Raw genomic sequence first — 19,771 nt, forward strand, 5'->3', positions numbered from 1 at the left:
ACCAAACCAAACAAAACAACAACAATAACAAAAAAAAATCTTCATTTCAGGCTGATCCAAATTCTGGCGTTTCTAGTCAACTCAAAAATTACTTTGGGATTAAGCAATATGTTCTCATTCTTAACAAATGACTTTGCTTTGGATTTAGACTCTTAACTTAAAGGAAATCAAAAGCAAAACTCCTGCCTAAATGGAAATCCCCAAAATAATCTGAAGTAATGCTTGGATTTCCGTGTTTTCTTTTTTCCTGTTTCCAGCTTTTCATGGACTTTCTGGGATTTTTTTTTTTTTTTTTTTTTTTTTTTTTTTGGGTAAGACAAATGACTTGGCAAAAATGAAATTTGAGTTTCTACAATGCTACGATGTTCACCACATCTCTGTGTTTCATAGGAGAAGTTTTTAGCCAGTCCTAACCAACTAATTCATGTCCTGTGGGCAGCTATAGCAAACACCGCTCAGAAAAGGGTTTTTTTCCCATTAATAATGAACCCAGCATCTGGAAGGAGAAATAAAAACAATTTCCCTGATTGATTGTAGGGGCAGCATCTTCTCCAATGCCCAAGATATCTGACATTTATCAGCCTAATAACCCAAAAAATAAGTTGGTTTGAATTCAGGTACCTGTTGCTGAGACGGTGTTTGGGGAGGATCAAGATTTTAAAACACCACTATTTTTATTATCTGGAAAAGTACGGATCAGCTCTATTTTATCAGTGATTTGAATTTCCACATATTAACTGCAGGCATCACTAAATTAATTTCTGGTCTTTGCAAGTGAAAACCAGAATTGAATAAAAGGGCAACCACTTACACGCCCTCTCACATATATCAAAACTTATCTAAATCAAGCAAAAAAAAAAAACCCTAACCCAAAAAATATCAATATAATCAGGATGAGTTCCATGTTTAGTTTTCTTACATGCATTTTTCAGTATTTCCAGACTACTGCTGTGCCACTCAGACTTTAAATTATTGAAGGCATTGAAATAGGAGCTTCCTACTCTGTGTGGGTCTGGGCTTGTTTTGCGAAGCCAGAGTTAGAATTTGTCTTTAGGAAGTCCTTGAACAGTCAGCAGCAGTCAGGGCACCTGCTCTGGGCTCGTTTGAGAAAATAAAGTTGTCCACAGAGTAATAGTGGAATAATAGTGTGGTGACTCACCCTGGAAATCCAGGGATCCTTTCCCCTATCCCACACACCCCCCCAAAATTCATTAAATATTCTCGGCGCCGCAAGAAAGTGTTTTCGCAGAATCTAAATGTTCTCAGCATTTTTTCGGGACAGCTACAAGTTCTCAGGTCAGTGGTCAGTGGAATTCTTCTAACAGCTGCGTCCTCCTGTTCACCTCTGTCAGTGAAGCGAACTCTCTTCTGGTGGTTTGGGACTGGGGGAAGAGAATTCCACGCCCCTGTGAGGCAGGGGTGGGCTGTCCTGAGCCGAGCAGGAAGGTGTCCCTGACCACGCCAAGGGGCTGGGCCAGGTGACCTTTGAGGTCCCTTTCCAGATCGTTCTGCGAGCCCGTGGAAATTTGAAATTAATTTTGCTCGTTCGCTCGGGTCGACACGAGCAGATGGCGCCCCGGTAAATGTGACACGTCCCTTCATTCAGCCTCTCTGTGTCTGGCTTTCCTGCCACTCTCCTGAGCTCTGTTCCACCAGCACGCGGAGAAGAATCCCCCTGGAACCATCTCCATCACCTCCTGCCCCCCAGAGCAGGCGCGCTCGTTGGGTTTCACCCCAGTCTAAATTGCTCCTCACCCCCTTAGCGATCAGGGATTTTGTGCTCCACATCCCTCAGGCCTCTCCCTAAAGCCTCTCCCCTCTCACTGAAATACTGCACCCCACCAAAAATGACAATTGAGGCAGAATCCTAATATTCTGGGAGGAAAAAAGAGCAGCTTAGAGCATTTCTATGCTGCAGTCAGCCTTGCCTTTCCCACTCCATGAGAACAGCATCTCCGAAAGGCTGGATTCCTTCTTTTATTTGGCCATATGCTCTCACTCTATGTTCTTTTCATAACAGCCCTGCACTAACCATACATTATTAACCCCAGGGGACCCAAACTTCATTTTAACATTTTCCTGCAAGCGCTGTGCAAACCTAGGGTATACTACTAATGTCTTTTTTTCACCCCCTCTGCTTACACTTTAAGTATAAGGAGGTGGTAAGTCAGTTAAAAAAAAAAAAAAAAAAAAAAATGAAATAAAGAATTGAAAACTCATCCAGTGTGGAGCATCCAAATCCAAATTATTTTCTGGTAGGAAAGACTGGGCAGGTGGTAAAACATCTGTTCTCTCTCTGGGCTTTAGGTATCCAGCATTGGCTTGTGCTTTGCAACTCCTCTCCCATATGTGTCTCTTGCAGAAGGTTTAACACTTGTTGGACTCTCTGCAGCATTTTAAAAATCAAAACAGCAAAAAAATGCTTGAGCAGTGAATGACAATATAATTTCCCAGGGTTTCTGCAATGAAAACTCCCCTCAGAGTTAGGACTTTGGGTTGCACGAGGTCCTGTGACTTGTCTGGCACAGAAACCAGTGCCCTGCTCAGGCGTAACTCACCCAGTGGCTGACAGACCCCACAACAATTTCGTTTGTGCTAAAGAGCAAACAGAAATCCTCCTGGCCCTTGCTCCTGCACTCTGGGGAGAAAGGTTTCTATCAGGGGATCTCAGAAAACCCTGTGATGTCTCAGGAGTCTCAAGCTGAGGCCTGTCAGGGTATAATTAACAGATGTAGACAGACCCCATCTCGGCATGACTAAGCTAGTTTTACACCGGATGAGCCGGAGTTATATTTACTTTCATTTCACAACGTGTTCATAATTTTAATGAACTCGTGTGAGATATGAAGAGGAGAGCAAGGCACCGTGACCAGTGCTCCTCCCTGAGCTGCTGGGTCTGGAATGTCAGCGGAGTCAGAGAACAACTGCACTGCAAACGCCTTCTGCACCGGCGGGACAGCGGGCAGGGCACGGGGAGGAGGGGAGAGTCAGGAATGGGGTGGCAGCAGGAGCAGGGCAGCGACTGACCCCTGTGCTGGGGGACCACCTCAAATCCTGGGGGCAGCTCTGGGCCACTCACACCCAGCTAGAGGGGCTGGAGCGTGGCCAGAGCAGGGAACGGAGCTGGGGAAGGGAATGGAGCCCCAGGAGAGGCTGAGGGAGCTGGGAAGGGGCTCAGCCTGGAGCAAAGGAGGCTCAGGGGGGACCTTGTGGCTCTGCACAGCTCCTGCCAGGAGGGGACAGCCGGGGGGGTCGGGCTGTGCTCCAGGGAACAGGGACAGGAGGAGAGGGAACGGCCTCAGGCTGGGCCAGGGCAGGCTCAGGGTGGGCAGCAGCAGGAATTTCCCCATGGAAAGGGGCTCAGGCCTTGGCACTGCCCAGGGAGGGTTGGAGTGCCCATCCCTGGGGGTGTCCCAGGAATTCCTGGAGGTGGCACTCGGAGCTCTGGGCTGGGGACAAGGTGGGGATGGGGGCACAGCTGGGACTCAGTGTCTGAGAGGGATTTTCCAACCTCAGTGATCCTGGGACTCTGGGATTCTGAGAGGGAGCAGGCAGCTACTGGGGCTGATTCCCCGGGACCAGGCTTGTTGTTACCCATCTATGATTAAATCAACAGCCAAAATGACAGAGTCTCGAGAACGCTGCACTGCAGTCCAAAAGCACTTGGCCACACAAACCAAACACAATTAGTGAAATGTGTCTCTCAGGCTGAAACACAATAAATGTTTTTTGCACCAGACAATGTGATGCAAATGTGCAAAAAGGTAAGTGGAGACCAAGATGCTTTACAAGACACATTGTGAGACAAGAGGCTGTAACACAAGTTAGACCTTGTCCAGCTGTACGGTTGGAGCTCTTGGAATAAAAACCACATTTTCCTTCTGCTGACCAACAACAAGAAGCCCAAGGATGGTCTCTTTACCTGCACCTGTGCCTAACATCACCCTTTCTTGGGCTGAAACCTGCCCATGCAGCAGCTGCCCAGGTGTTGACTTGTACAGCAAAGGATTTTCTTCTGCAGTGGTGGGAAACACAGACACATTATTTAAAAAGGGATTATATGTTCTCCTGAAAATGTCACATTTAAATATCAGAATATGAAGCTCTCTGGCTCTGGCTGGAGCACAACTCACTTTGTTGTGTCAAACCCCTTGTCAGAGCAGTGCTTTACCCTCTGGGGGCTGAAGAGGAGATGATTTGGTGCAGGTCCAGCCTCAGCTCTGACCTCGATGGAAGCACACTCAGTGCTGCTGTATGGCCCGGGGAGGGCTACACAGCTGAGAGAAGGGCAGGGAGGAGATAGCCACCCACCTTCCCACAAATCCACCCAGCAGCATTCCCCAGGGCCATCACAACACCAGCATGGCTAGGAATTTCCCACTTCTCCTGCAGCTGCCTTCCTCCCCAGGCAGGGCACACCTGCCAGTGATCTGTACCCACAGGGACAGCCACTGCCAGCTCACACCTGCCCACACCAGAAAAAGGCCAATAAACATGAACACGAATGTAAATACTTCTCCCCCTGTGCTCTGCCAGCCCCCCAGACACCGCCAGCCACGGGGACCACCCAGGCCATCACTTGGTGGCCCTTTCCCAGAGCCCTTGGCCCGTTCCCTGTGGGAGCCGTGCTGGCTCCTTGCACCAGGAGCTGCTTCCTGCTGTTTGTTTTGGTTTGCTCAGTTTGTTTGTTTGTTTGTTTCTTCCCCTCCAGCTCTGCTTGAAGCTCCGTTGTCACTCCCCCAAGCGTTCCCACTGCCCTTTGCTGCCTTCCAAACCCGTTGTGCCCATGCCACAGCCCTCTCACACCCACCCTGTGGTTGGCAGACACCTGGGGATACCGAAATGGGGCCCAGCATTTCTGCTGCTCGCGATTTTGGAAGCTCACAGGATGATCCATCAAAGTCTTAGAGCAGAGGGAATTTTTGGTGGGACGATGTGCAGGTCTTCAGCCAACCCCACATGTCTTGGTGTGGAAAGAAAGGTGTCTGCTAAGGAAGGCAGGAGCCTCCCCTGAAATGGAAAATAAAAAAAAAAAATGTAAACTCCTTCCCTCCGAAATGTTATAAATTTGAAATTAAGGGGGGGTTCTCAGGCAAAAATATGGGAGCAGGAATAACAGTTCTTTTTTAGGGAAGAAAATAAAAAGATAAAATGAACAATGCAGTGAACTAAAACAACACGGACAGAGTCAGAACACAACCTGGCACCCTGTTAGGGTGTTGGCCACAGTCCAATTGGAATTGTGGCTGCGGCCCTCCTGGAGTGTCAGGTGTGGTTCTGTTGGAGCAGGGATCCTGTAGAAAAAGGGTGCAGTCTTCCTTTGAAGAGGCAGTGGAGGAGGCAGCTGTTCCTCTGGGAAATCCAGTGGAGGAAAAGCCATGCTGGTGTTCCAGAAACTCAGATTGTATCCATGTAGGAATGCTTGGCTCCTCCCTCTGGCTGGAGCATCTCACAGTGGGGTGTTACAGTTCTTATCAGCCCTGCAGTGACATTCAATAGCCCATTAACAGCAGATATCTCCCCTGAGCGAGGCCTGGTTGTGCAAGAGATAAAGAAAACTGCCCAATTAACAGAAGACAACTGCCCCACCTCTAACAGCTGGCAAACGGAACACCCACGTCGCCTTGCAGTCCAGGACACCTTATTAAATTAAATTCAGTGGAACTGAGAGGTCAGCTCAACCCTGTTTTCGCCACACCTGGGTGACGCAGAGCATCCCTCAGCAATGAGACCAGGAGGGGAGGTGTTGGAATGCCAGGCTCTTTCTTGCTCCAAGGCCAGGGCGAGTAAAAATCAAGGCGGCGCCGTTTTTGAAGTCTCACCCTGAAGTTTATTATCCTTATCTGTTACAAGCTCACGAGATGTGAGCTCTCCCTAACAAGCTGAGAAAAGTGAGCTGAAATGGTGTCTGTTCAAGGCTGTTTCAGTCCCAATTACCCAATAAACAGCTGACATCTGTATTATTTACACTTCTAACCCAATTATGCTCACCCAAAACCCGCATCTTTGACCCAATTACAGAAAAACACCCAGATTTGTGAAGAAGAAGGAAGAAAAAGGTGCAAAAAAGACATCTAGCCCGCACCCAAAATTCTCCATCTTGGCTCCCATATATCACCATATACTAAAACCCCAAATCTAAGATTTTTCACCCCTGTGAGATCGCACAATGCCATCCAAACCACACACACACACACACAGTTCCTGTGCTATCACTCAGTTTCTGAAGCCTTTTCCGAGGTCTCAGGTCAAACGAGGTGTTCACTTGAGGGCTGGCACCCTTAAATTCACAAAGCTCGACGTTTTCAGCCGTCAGAGCTGCAACAGGGAGGGAGGATCTGTTGGACTGTGTCCTCCTCAAGGTACCACAGGCTGCAGCCTGGGCTCTTCCCTCCCATAAATAAAACCATCAGTTTTTCGAGGATCACCCCAATCCTCCAAAGCACAGCCAAGGGAGATCCCTCTCCACACATCACCCCGAGCATCAGAGCCCTCCTGTCCCTAGGGCGCCTCTAGGCATTTCCCTTCCTAAAACAGCAAGAAAGCAAAACCTTGAGCGCAGCGTTTCGCATTCTGATATATTTTTAACGACTGTTTAACATAAGAAACTCCTGTGCCTCTCTGCCTCCTCATTTCTTTCCTGCACAAAAGCTCTCCCAGTGTCTTCATAAAGGTGAACCACTTCACTGCCCTCCAGCCAGGACCACAGTGGCTACCTGGTGATCACCCAGCCACCCTAACCTGCCACCTTGGCCAGTGTCATGCACTTTAAAACTTCTGTTTTCCTTAAGAAAGCGCACAGCTCACACCCCTGCTCCCCCGGAGTCTGCACAGGGTTGACTGCAGTGTGTGCTGAGGACTTGACTCACTCACCCCCCCTCCCCAGCAGAACCCTCTCAAGCAATTTTGTGCCACAACGGGAAGCAATTCATGACAAAAGGGCTGCAGCAAAAATATAGCCGGGCAAATAAAGAAAAAAACACCCCTGTCAGTAGAATTTATAGAGACGTTTTCGAGGGCCTCAAAGGGTTTTAATTTCGTGGCAGTTTTCTATTCAAATTGTAATTTCAGGGCTGGGTGTGGAGGAACTTATTTGGCAACTCAGTCCTGGTGAGGGGCAGGGTGAGGGTGCCACAGTCACAGGCAACAGGGCAACAAAGGGACTTGGGCCAGACCTGTGAGGTGTGAACATCAATTTGAGAATTTTCCCCTGGGCTGGGAGACAGAAATCTCTACAAAACCGTAAAAAGCTGGCCAGAATGTGCCCACCTCTGTTTCAGCCTGATTTTTTAAAATTTCCCTCCAAATCACTTACGTACAGAGGAAAAGGGAAAGGATATGAAGAACCTGTTGTGGTGTGGAACCTACATATATTTTTTGTGAAACCAGACACTGCATCTTTCTTTTTTTGTTGTTGTTTGGGTTTTTTTGGTTTTTTTTTTTTTTTGGCTTGTGCATCTTCTTGTGCTGTTTAAGTTAAATTTCTCATTTTAGGGTCTTGACCTGGAGTAATAAAATCAGACAGGGTTGGCCTCACGTTATCTCCTTGTTTTGAGGCCTTGCCAGTGGTTTTTGTGCACCAAACTTTGGTTTGGGCTCTCTCATTTGGGGAGTTTGACTTGACTTTTCCCTCCTGCAGGTTTCACGGTAAGGACCCGTGCTGCTCAGGAAGAACACAGGTCCATGCACACCTCTGGTCAGGCTCAACTGAGCAAATATACCTCCTGGAAGATGAAGGAACCTGACCTGAGGGCAGCTGAACCATCCATTGAGACTGGTGACAGCAACAGGAAAGGCCCCTGCAGCAGCTCCACTTGGAGAAAATCACCAGCTTGTTCCTCCACGCAAAACTGAAAGCAAAATCAAGGTTTAAAAAGGAGGGGAAAAAAAGAAAAACCAAAAAAAACCCAGCATTGCAAAACAACAGCCTGTTCTGGGCTCACAGCAGCTCACTATGGAGCAGTTTGCAATAAATCATCCTCCAGTCTGGCCGTGGAGCTCAGCTGAAGTCAAAGTGGAAGACACAACATTCCTGGGAGCTGTCAGGAGGAGCCCTGTCCCATCTTTCCAAGGCTTGCATGAGCAGGAACGAGACAAAGCTGCAGGAGGCCAAATGCTAGGCAGAAATTATTTCACTTCCTCCATGCCTCTGAAGCAAAAAAATGTTTCTCGCCCTAAACCAGCTCTGATTAATTTATTGCAGAATTTTGGGTTAAAACGTCTCAATTGCTCTTTTGTTCTTGGGAGCACGCTCTTGTTTTTTATAGATATTTATTACTGCAGCTCGTAGACAGCTGATTTCATTTCCCATCTCTCTGGGTTTTGGCTCGGAGGTGGGAAGGATGGAGTCATGGGGCTGAAACAAGGCAGGCACAGGGAGCAGGACCTGGGGGTTTTGTCTCCTCCAGCACAAGGAGCTGCTCAGGACCAGACCCTGGGCTGCTCTTTCCCCACAGACCTGCCACAGCCTGAAAATGAAATAAATTGAAATAAATGTGCTTAGCCGGGCAAGCCTGGAACATCACCAGCTGAATCAAAGCTGAGCTAAGACAGGCTGAAAAAAACAAAGTTGCCTTCAACTCACAGGCAGAAAGGACCCACACCACGGTGAATTTTAGCTTTTACTTCTCCTGGGTTTAGAATCACCCCACTGCAATCTCCTGGGCAGAAGAGTTTGGGATGGCCTGGGCCAAGCCAGGCTGGTGCTGCTGAGCTTTCTCCACTCTCACGTGAATAGGTAATGAATAATTCATTCAATCATTCATTCATTCATTCATTCATTCATTCATTCATTCATTCATTCATTCATTCATCCTCAGGGATATCAGGTGATGGTTTCTGCCTGACCAGGGCCTGCCAGGTACCAGGAAGGGTAAGGATATTTACTCTTCTACTCTATATTTATAAATATTTGTCATTTTCTCCCCTCCCCAGAAAGGGAAATTAACCATATGCTCACTGTGAGGAAATGCTGTCAGAGAGTATTGTCAATACTTGCCTCCCTAATACAGCAAGATTGAAAAACCTTGAGCACAGTATTGCACATCTGGAAAAATTCTTAATGACTATTTAATGTAAGAACTCCTGTGCTCCCCCATCTTCTCATTTTTCTGCTGCATAAGAAGCTCTCCCAGTGCCTTTATAAACTTGAGGTGAGCAGGCTTGTGAGTAGTCCTGCAAATATATTTTATTGCCTTTCTCTGTTTTTACGTGGATGTGAGTCAGAAGGACAGACTTTTCTCCAGCCTTTTCTGCCTAGATCTCTGGCTTTTGGTTAAAACTGAGTTTTAACAACATCTTTCAACTACCTTGGAAGCCAAAGAGGACCTGGCAACATCTCAGAAAGAAAGGGCTACAAGAGGATATTGAGGTAGGTGATTAACCTGATTAAACCCAGGGCCGTAGCCTGGTCTCTCAACCAACAGGAATCAGAACCATGCTCAAGAAATGAGATGCAGGACTTCAAAGTCATGGCTAATTAAGCAGGAGAAGAAGGACAATATGGAATTCCATCATTTACTCAGAGCAACATGCGTGCTACATGCTGTACTGGTGATTATTAAATGAATTCTACAGTAACAGGTGCATGAAACCAGATATTTAAACACTTCATGCCCTTCACAGAGTGGATGTCTACCTCTGGACATGAATTTTACCATCAAATATTCCTCTCAGACTCTCTCCAGTGAACAACAGCTCCATGTCTGAGAGGAAGATAATAAGCACAGCGTTTTTCAGTTCAGTGTTGAAGTGGTTTCATGTGTTTGTTTCCTACCCAGGAAGGGTATTCCAGCAAGCAGCCACTTTGGGTTGGATTCCCAAAAAGCTGAGGCTCACAAGAAAGCCTTTACAGAGATGATCTTCAGAGTTCCTTTCCAAAGTCACCTGTCCAGTGACTCTGTGAAAATTTTCCTCAGCTAAATATTTCTGCACAAGGAAAACAGAGCCATAAAAGAAAAAAAACAAAACAAAACAAAACAAAAAAAAACAAAACAAAACAAAAAAAAACCCCACAAAACCAAACCTAAACTAAGCTTTGTTTCCTTCCCAAGAAGGAACCTTAAAGTAGAATGGTCATCCTTTTAATCCAGGGCTTGCACAAACATCACCTGGGATGATATTAGAAATCAGGGAAAAAAAAAAAAAAAAAGGAAAAAAAAAAAGTGATTTCTTGTTGCTGTTGTCACATCTGCCCAGTGGGACAGCATGAAATTCAAACCAGACAGTGCCAGGCTTCCCAGATCCACATCTCCAAGAGGTTTCACTGCAATTCTTACATTTTATTCCAATGCCATTGGTGAAAATGCTCAGTGAGATCGACCCCAGGATTGATCCCTAAGGATCTCCAGGAACAATCTTCCTCCAGCTCAGTGTCTTCCTTGTTAAAAATGCTGGTCTTTAAAAATATAGTTTCATTTTCCTAACAGTAGCAGATTAATCCTGAGGACATATATGAATTAAATTAATTCTGGAGCGTAATTTCAACAGCAGTGAAATCATTTAATGGTCAGCAAAGGATGAAAATTCGGATGCTGACCAACATTATAAGGGGGAAAAAAAAAAAAAAGAAAGATGGGATGGAGGATGACAGATCACCAAAAGGAAATTTAGGATAAAGATTTTGTGAGCAGGCAGACTTTGTGAAGGGAATTAGAATGAAATTAGAGCAGGAAAATATTTAGTAGGGAAGTGGTGCTATCCCTTGCTGAGAGGATTGATGGTTGATCCTCTCTCAGTAGGGTGACCAGATCCTGGGCATTTTTCTCAATTAGGATTGCCCAGAAAAAGTTCAGCTGTATCACCTTCAGTCTCTAAGCACCCTGAACATGCTTTTATTTCCTTGTTTTCCTTCCATTTTGACTTCACCATCCCCATATTTTATTTTTCCCAGAAAAACCAGGGAAAAAAGAAAAAAAAAAAAAAAGAGGAGAAGCTTTGCCTTAAACATTTATCAGCACCTGGATCCCCACCTGTAAAGATTTTTTCCTTCCTCGAGCACCCCCAGGCTGATGGATCAAACTGCAGGAGCTGTCAGAGGCAGCTGTACTACACTAAATATTTCCAGGGAATCACATTTATCCACACAGTCATTTACACATCACAGGCACAAAGAGGGGGAGAATCTGATGCACACACAGACACAAACACGAGTGTCTGCTTTGGGGAATAATAGTGAGAAGGGAGTTAAAATAGTGATACAGATTGTCAAAACATCATCTCAAAATCAAACTAACATTATCATGCCAAAGGCAATACTTTATGCAGCACTTCCTCAAGAATTGATGGGGTTTTTTGTTGTTTTTGGTTTTTTTTTTTTTTGTCCAGAACTTTCTTCTTCCTCTCTTGAAAATAAATAATTTTTGAGCTGTGCTTTTCAAAATTTGCTGGATGAACTCAGAACTCAAATAACAAAGTGTTTTGCGTGACAACACACATTCTGTTCAAGCAGTTACATTAATGGCATAGAGCTCTAGATGAGTCCAACCTTTAGTGAAAACATGTTTTTTCCTTCTGCAAAAGAACTGCATGTTTCATCTTCCCCCAAAAATACAGTTTAAACTGGTGGAGGAAAAAAAAAAAAATTACCTCGGAAGTCATTTGTAGATCAATATCAAGGAGAACTGTTAATAGAGAATCTTTGGAATTTGATGTGTCATTCCTAACTTTGGTTAAGTTCCTGCCCTTAAAAACCCATTTCTGGGCATTTTCCTCTGTTTTGTGTCCTGTCATTTTGGGTAGGGGAGGAGTAATTGAGTGATGTGACATTTCACTGGCACACCTGGAAAACGTGGTCTTATAGACACTGAGTTAGAGAACCCTGCCCACAAAACAAAACAAGTCTAAGCTGGGCAGGTCTGCTAAAGGGGAGGGTGAATGGAGTGAGGATTAAATCCAAACCAGGGATGGCAGAGACCTTGGCTTTTCTCAGAGACAACCAGGCAACACCAAGTGTTAATTTAGTAAGTTTTAAGAAATAGTTTTATGAGGCATTGCCACCTTCCCGAAGAACATGGGTCAATTTGAAATACATTTCACCTGCCTGGGTGAATTGGACCACATCCCCATGGACTGGGATGGGATTGAGTTTAAAGACAAAACAGAGATCCCCACTTCTCTCACATTCAAATGCACCTCCTGAAGAATTTTCACCGATTCCCTGCAGGTTTTGCAGTACCACCTCTGCTCTCACACAGCCAAAGAACCACACAGATCCGAACTGATCTGGAGATGGGTGGGTTTTTCCCCTGTCAAAGTTACCTGGAAGATGGAGGCTTATTAAAAAAAAAAAAAAAAAAAAAAAAAAACCACAAAAACAAACAAGCAGTAGTTTCTCAAATAAATCCTCAGAAAGGAGGATTTCACCACCACTTCCCACAAGGCTGAGGACACACTGACAGCTTGTCAGGAGGCTTGCAGGGGAGAAGAGGTGCCTGTGTGTGCAAACAGCCTCAGCTGTTTGGGTGGAAACTGGCTCTGCAGCAGGGCTGCCCTCGCCAGGCAGCACAGCTGAGCTCACGCACACCAAGGGGTGTATCTGCATCCCCCACCCACGAAATTTTCTGCTCAGCTCCTGGCCTGACTCAGCAAACCTTAAAAAAAAAAAAAAAAAAAAAAAAAACACAACGCAAAAAAACCCCAAAAACAAAAAAACAAAACAAAACAAAAAACCAAAACAAAAAAAACCCAGCACAAACAAACAAAGAAAAAAACAAAAACAAAAAAAAACCAAAAAACAAAAAAAAATATCACAAAAAACCCCACCAAAACAAAAACAAAAAAAAAAGCCCCAAACCAAACCAAAACCAGCAACAACAAAAAACAAACAAGCAAAAAAAAAAAAAAAACCCAAAAAACAAAAGCAAAAAAAGCCCAACCAACCAAGCAAAGAACCAAAAACAAATAAAACAAACAAACAAACAAAAAACAAACAAAAAAAAAAAACCAAACCAAAAAAGCACAGGAAAGCAAAACAAAACAAAACAAGACAAACAAAAAAAAAAAAAAAAGGAGAGAAAAGAACAAACACTCTGATGGACTTCATTGCACGTGCCAAAGGCGTGTAACATTTCCTTTTTGCAACAACAACATTTTACTATTAGAAACCCAACTGTTTCCTGGAAGTGGGGAGTTCTGTGGGATGTTCAGCTCCATTTTCTGCTGCAAGCCAAGCTCTGGCACTCCGGGTTGAGTCATGGAACATTTTCACTTTAAAACTGAAACCATATACAAGGTTTTGCTGAAAGCATTGTCAGATCAGCACTGGAAGATTTTAAATCAGGCTGTGCCTATGAATGGGTGCATGAATGGTTCTTTTGTGGCCCTGCCACTTCCCAGGCACAAAGCCTTTTTAGCAAGCAAAATATTTTGGCCATTCTTATTTTTGCTGTGTGATTTATAGCACTGTCCCAAAGCCCTTTGTGAATTTGAAACGCTGTGACTGTGTTTTTTCAGAGAGGAGTGCTTAAATATAATATTCCCAGATCCCTGTGTTCTTGTATGAAGCCTGCAAATACTGACAGGGATGCTTTTAATTGAGTATAGGGTGGAATTCTGGCAGAACCAGAGCCACTTCAAAAAATATCAAGTATTTTATCCAAGAGCTTTGCAACCCATAGAGTACAAAAGATTTCAAGGACTGACTTCAGTGGGATTCCTTCTGCAGAAAGAACTGGATCCTTCTGTCTTAATCAAGAATGGATTTCAGGCTCCTGAAAATGCAAAGCAGAAACCTGAGGTCCACGTTTAGCTCTTCATTTTGACCACTGGAAGGTAAATGCATGTTAACTTTGTCTTTTTGGTGAAGCCTGAAATCTAGATGAATGCATCAGTTTGGGGCAAGACAAGCTCAGGCATTAACACATTAACACTCTTCACTCTTTGGTAACTACTACCTTTACTCATAATGTCTAACAAATAAAGACAAATTTTATTTGTTTTTTTTCAAATGCATTTTATTTCTCTCTCTCTCTCTCTCTCTCTTTTTTTTTTTTTTTTTTTTTTTAAGAAATTGCCCTAAGGAAAAAGCTGAATTATCAAAAAAAAAAAAATCACCATTTTAAACGCTGTGGGTTTCTACAGAAAGTTAAAATAGAGTCAATATCAACTTCAGTAGCACTTTGCTCCCAAAAGCTAGAGCACCTTACAATGCATAGTGCCACAGAGAACCCTCGAGTTAAAGGACATTTCTCTTGTATGCTCTGACTCAGAACAGACCATTCTGAAGTCACACCTGCACCTCAAACAAAGCTGATTTATCCATTCTTCCCAGGTGCTCAGTTTGGAGCTAGCTTGGAATCACTTCACGCCCGGAGCCTGGGAAATGGTTGATCCTGAGCACAGCCAGAGGCTGTGAGGATGCAAAAACACATCCACAGTGCCCTCCCTTCCCCCGTACAGGTGATCAAAGGTCTGCACAGAGGCTAAACTCAACTTTTAGGTGCCCACAAATGGGGTGTGGGAGGCCAAGGGTCTGCAAGAAGCGTGGTGCAGGAGGGTTTAGAGCCTCAGAGCAAAGATTTTGGCTTTGCTCTGTAAAAAAAAAAAACAAAAAACAAAAAACACCTTTTAGTTTATAACTTATCCCTGCTGGAAGCAGCAGTGCCCCACTCCCCAGCCCACAGGTGGCTACATGTCCTCGAAGAGGTCCTCTGGCTCACAGGAGTTTTCCAGGGTTTCCAGATCCCAATCTGGGCAACGCTGCCCCGACGTCGCCTGCGGGGCCGGGCCAGGCCTGGAAACAAAAAGCAGAGGGATGTGAGACAAATTTGGAAACAGACATAGGTAATTCCAATGTATTTTGGCTGGTTTTAATTTTTTTTTTCCTAAGAGGAAAGTGGTTTCTGTGAGATGTAATCACTCGCTGGGGTGGCAGTGGCAAAGCAAGCAGAGGAAATTCAGTTTATAAACGTCAGCGCCTCAGCTGGTCTGCTGGAAGTTTTTTAAACACCCTAAGAATGAGCATTTCACCCACAATTTCCACATGGAGAGCTGGGAAGAGCAGCACAGATGCAGAAATCATGCTAAGAGATCGTGTTCTCTATTTCTGCTCTCTCTCCTGGACACGGTTCCAGTAAAGACAGCTCTGCCCTGGTGCCTTGGGAAGGTGATGCATCCTGTGTTTCCAAAAACAAACAAAAAAAAGTGGCATTTGCAACAGCTTCTGATCCCTGTAGGAATTACACTTATATAGGCTGAATCCACAAAAAAACCCCCCAAAAAGCAAAAAACAACAACAACAAAAAAAAACACCACCAAAAACCAAAAAAAACCCAAAACCCTACCAAAAAAAACAAAAAAAACCCCCCAAAAAACAGAAAAAAAAACCCCACAAAAAACACCTGAATCCTGCAGAGAAACCTTTTTTCCTGTGAGTTTAGAGGGGATTTATCAATCAGGGGTGTGAGTTTCCAGCGACAAGGCATTCCATGGACCAGCATCAGTCACTGGAATTCCAGCATCAGTCACTGCCTTTAAAATAAGATGTGTCCTCCTAGCCGTGGCTCAGGAGCTGGCTAATGGGAATGGGAATGGGAATGGGAAGCAGGGATCAGACCTGGTGTGCTGTACTGCAGGATTTGGGGCTGGCTGGAGTTGAGGGCTCATGCCCAGGTTTATTACACTGCTGCAATAGTGACAAGAAGGTGGGAAATTCATGTGTTACCCACGATGGGAAGAGCTGGAGAGAAGTGGTGGAGAGCTCTACCCTCCAGTGCTGCTCTGTGAGGACTCAGTGAAATGAGGCATACAGTGAAATCTTAATTTTCAGACTCATTCAGGCATCTGCCTTCCACTGCTCCATGTGGTAAAGTCAGTACTGTTGGCCAAAATCAGCAACTTTCAGAACCAAATTTTTCCATAACTCCTACCTAGGAATCTCCAGGGAGAAGAAGTCTCCATAAAACATGGCAATTTCAAAGGGGAATGAGCTCTCTAAGACCCCAGGCACTGCATGACTCCCACTTCAGGCTGCTCTGAGCCCTTGGAGGCTCAGAGCTCTGAGCATTCCGTGTTTCCTGGAGCTGGGAAATGAGTTCCATTTCATCCCCACTGTGCTCCAGGGCAATCAGCAGAAGCCCAGTAAATGCTGAGTCTTGGATGCTGCCACTTCCTGAGAGCTCTCTCCAGAACTCAGAAGGGTTTCCTCACCACTCTCTCTGCCACTCCAGCCCTGAAAACCCCTCTAAATTAAAAATATTGCTATATTCAGATTATGGTAATTACTTTCTCTGAAAGTCTAACGACCTTTCTCTGAGAACCCTTCCAAAATGCTCTTCTTCAGGCCTGAATAAATTTTTTGCCAAGCATCTTTTGGCATGCAGTGACACCTAAACAGATACTTTGCCTCACCAAAAGTCACTGGGATTAGCTGTGAAACAGACCTGCAGGAATTGGACCCTTCACCAAAGACCTCAGAGCATCCCACGCTGCTCTGGTGGCTAGAAATCAACTTATTTAAAAATAAAACACAGGCACCAAGCCCCAGCAGAGGGGTTGTCAGGTTCAGTCACTGAAGGTGTGTTGTCCTTTTACCTCTGTGGGTCCATCTCCAGTGAGAACCACACAGTGTGGAGCCACCCCCTGATCATTTAAATTAATTCTGAAAGGTCTCATTAGCAAATAAATTAGGCTGTGGAGGCCTTTGTGCCACCACGGGGTATTTCAGGTATGGTTTGTTGGTTTTTTTTGGTTTTTTTTTTTTTTTTTTTTTTTTTTTTTTGAGCATATGGTCATATATTATTCAGGCATAAATGAATTAAAAGACCTCTGAGACCCCACATTTGTTGGCTGTGAGGTTTCAGCTGTTCCAGAGTTTCCTGATTTGGACAAGGAAGCCTGACAGGGCTTAAGCAATGTCAACAACCATTCCATCCTCACTGGCTAAAATAACAGTTTTCAACACCATCCATGAGATCACATCTTTAAGCCAAGCCACTGTTGAGTTTTCGCACTGCACAGTGAGAACTATTAAGCTTCTGTGTCCTTGTAACAACATGGTCCTCATTTAAATCCCCAAAAGCTGCAGCACTGAACAAACCCAACCCCACTTGCAGAGTGGAGGCATCGGGCTCTTCACACAAAGCTCATCAGCAACTTGGTTTTGGTTTTAGGACTTGGTGATTCCCACTCGCATGGCAGCTGCTCAGTGAATTGCCAACAGCCTGCTTTGTGCTGTGAAGTTATTTTGGATGTCTCAGAGAGGCTGTATCACCATATCCTGGTACATAACTGAGTTAATTCCTTTCAATTGCAGCGAGCTGCACAGCCCTCTCTTGCCAAGAAGCCTGGGACTGAGGCATTCTTCCTGAAAGTTTATTCTTCTGTTGGATCTCTTTTTGAAGTCTTGCCTTTTGGTAAACTTAAACTCCATTAACACATCTGGAGAACTGCTGACTATAAGAGATCATTTCATATTTCCTGACATTTAGTCCATAAATTAAGACAGAAGACCAGACCCACAGCTGGTGTGAATCACTGGAGCACTAATAATGTCACTGCAGCTCTGCTGACTTACACCAGCTGAGATTCTGGCCCCAGATCTGGAAGAAAGTGGTTTCATGACTTGATATTTCTTTCCAGACCTGAGCAGGAGTCCTGAGGAGCAGAAGACACGCAAGGCTCTCCTCACCCAACAGCCCAGGAGCTCAGAGCCACTCAGGGCCACGGCTCTGCAGAAGCTGCACCAAAAAAAACCCCCTTTATTTTCTGGAAAGAGGAAGCGTCCTTGCACTTTGCTTTGCCTGTAGAGCCAGCCCAGCACACTGTGGTTATGACTCTACCCAAGCTTTTGTCCTTGAGCAATGGGATTTGGAAAGAGAAAAACCCTCGCAAAACAACGTGGATGGAAAGGTTTCCCAAGAAACTTGAGTAATCCAGGATTGTGCCCCTGAACCGCTGCATTATTTCCCTCATTTTTTATTAATTAAAGTAATTGCTTCCAACCATGAGCTGGCATTTTACCAAGAGAGGAGATCTCAGCTCTCACCATCTGAATTTCTCAGTGTGTCCATCCTTCCCCAGCTTGGTTTAATGGTTCCCTGCTTCATTTAAACATGAATCTTAATGAAGGCTTAATACCATGAGTAGATAATAACAGAGGATAAAATCTGATACACACTTTCTTCAGTGTCATAAAAAACAGGTGTCAACACCAGCTCGTAGACAGAGAATTATTACAAAATTAACACAGGAACCTCAAAGTTTTGAGGCCCCTCAGAGCCCCACTAAAACTCATGCCTGCAGCTAAAATCTTGGCCTTGAATAACCAATGCCCCGTGGTGCTCTCAGTGCTCCTGGGAGAAATCCTGCCTGCCCGTGGCTACTGGGAAAAAAAAGGAAAGTTAACCATAAAAAGAAAAAGCAATGGTGTCATGGAGGAGGGGGGGGAAAGCCTCTCACATGAAGTGGTGCATTGAGAACACTCTGTGCAGACTGAGCTCTTTAAAAAGGAATATTAAAAATGTGGATAGGCTGAATGGGAGCTAGATGTGATTAAAAATATGATGGTATTCCCCCTTAGAAATACGCAAGAGTCACTATAACATAAGGTAAATTATAGAGGCATTTTTCTTTTTAATTCAATGTAGAATGGAAAAAGAAAATAAAATGTTTTACATTTTGGCAGTAGTAAGAGTATTCAGCTTCCAGATATAGCTTTTGCTGGCATTTATTCCTATAAATGATACGAAAGCAGGCCCACATACTTCTAAATAATCCAGCAAAATGTAAAAACCACCAAGCCTTGGAGAACTTGCTGGGTACATTCAACTTCATGACTTGAAATTAGAGTTGAAGGACTTTTCCCTAAGTTAGTGAAGAAACTGAGATTTTTTGGGGTCGATCTGAAGAGAGCAGTGGTGTCAGAGATCATCAGAGCCCAGCCCATGCCTGGCCCCGAGACAAAATTCATAGGAAGTAGAGAAAAATACTGAGGAAACAGCTGAATAGAACAATTCCTGAGACATCCATGCCTGGCATTCCCCTAAGCTCAGTGTGTCCAGCAAGTCCAGTCTCCTTTGAGGTCACCAGACAGACAATGACAACAACAAAAATAACAACCATCATCATCACCACCTTGTTCAATTTCACAGTTAATGAAGAATATCTTCAATGCAGCAACCACAAAGTTAATGTTCAACCAGGGAATCAAATGTTCCTTCATAAGCTTCCTCCTCTGGCTGGAGGCCAACCTGCACCTGCACCCATCACCACCCCTGCACTGGAGGGCAACCCTGGAATTCCCTCCGTGAAGCACAACTTAAATCCAAACTTTAAAACCCAGGACAATTTAAAATTTTGTCTTCAGCTCCTGCGAGGGATGTCTTTCCTCCTCTGGGACTAGAAACCATCAAATGTGGGATGATTTTGTTTGATGCTTGTACAAGTTGTGTGGGGTTTTTTTTTTTTGTTTTTTTTTTTTTAGTTCACATATCCTTGGAATCCTCCAGAGGGAGGAAAGTGAACTTGGAATCCCTCAAATATCCTGTAAATTGACACGCTGATTGCAGCAAGAGCAAACGAATGTTCTATATTGAGAAGATGCTCGTATTTTTCTCTTTATGACATAACTTTTAATATCTGATATAATTTCCAATAACTGGTCTAGATCGGTTCTCAACATTTATATTCACCCACTGCATTTATGTAGTCCTACAAACCAGAAACTTTTTTAGGGACTTCTATCCTTTGAGTTGCAAATTCCCAATTAACTTCAGCTGGCATTGGTGCAGGTCCTTATGTCAAGAGAACAATTCTGGTTTAGCAATATAAATAC

The 19,771-nt window shown here is 44.4% G+C and overlaps 1 protein-coding gene across 2 annotated transcripts in view; it reads right to left on the reverse strand.

Moving 5' to 3' along the window:
* Positions 1 to 14,002: 14,002 nt before the first annotated feature.
* The window catches only part of XRCC4 (X-ray repair cross complementing 4), a 142,788-nt gene continuing 137,019 nt past the window's right edge, over positions 14,003 to 19,771 (reverse strand). The window contains exon 8 of one of the 2 annotated variants that reach the window (XM_054004164.1): positions 14,003 to 14,731. In XM_054004164.1, coding sequence (XP_053860139.1) covers positions 14,626 to 14,731 — 106 coding nt within the window. In that variant the 3' untranslated portion in view covers positions 14,003 to 14,625. The remainder of the gene's footprint in view (positions 14,732 to 19,771) is intronic. The other variant, XR_008441438.1, reaches the window with a different exon arrangement.

The sequence above is a fragment of the Vidua macroura genome, chromosome Z (genome assembly GCF_024509145.1).
Source record: "Vidua macroura isolate BioBank_ID:100142 chromosome Z, ASM2450914v1, whole genome shotgun sequence".
NCBI lineage: Eukaryota > Metazoa > Chordata > Aves > Passeriformes > Viduidae > Vidua > Vidua macroura.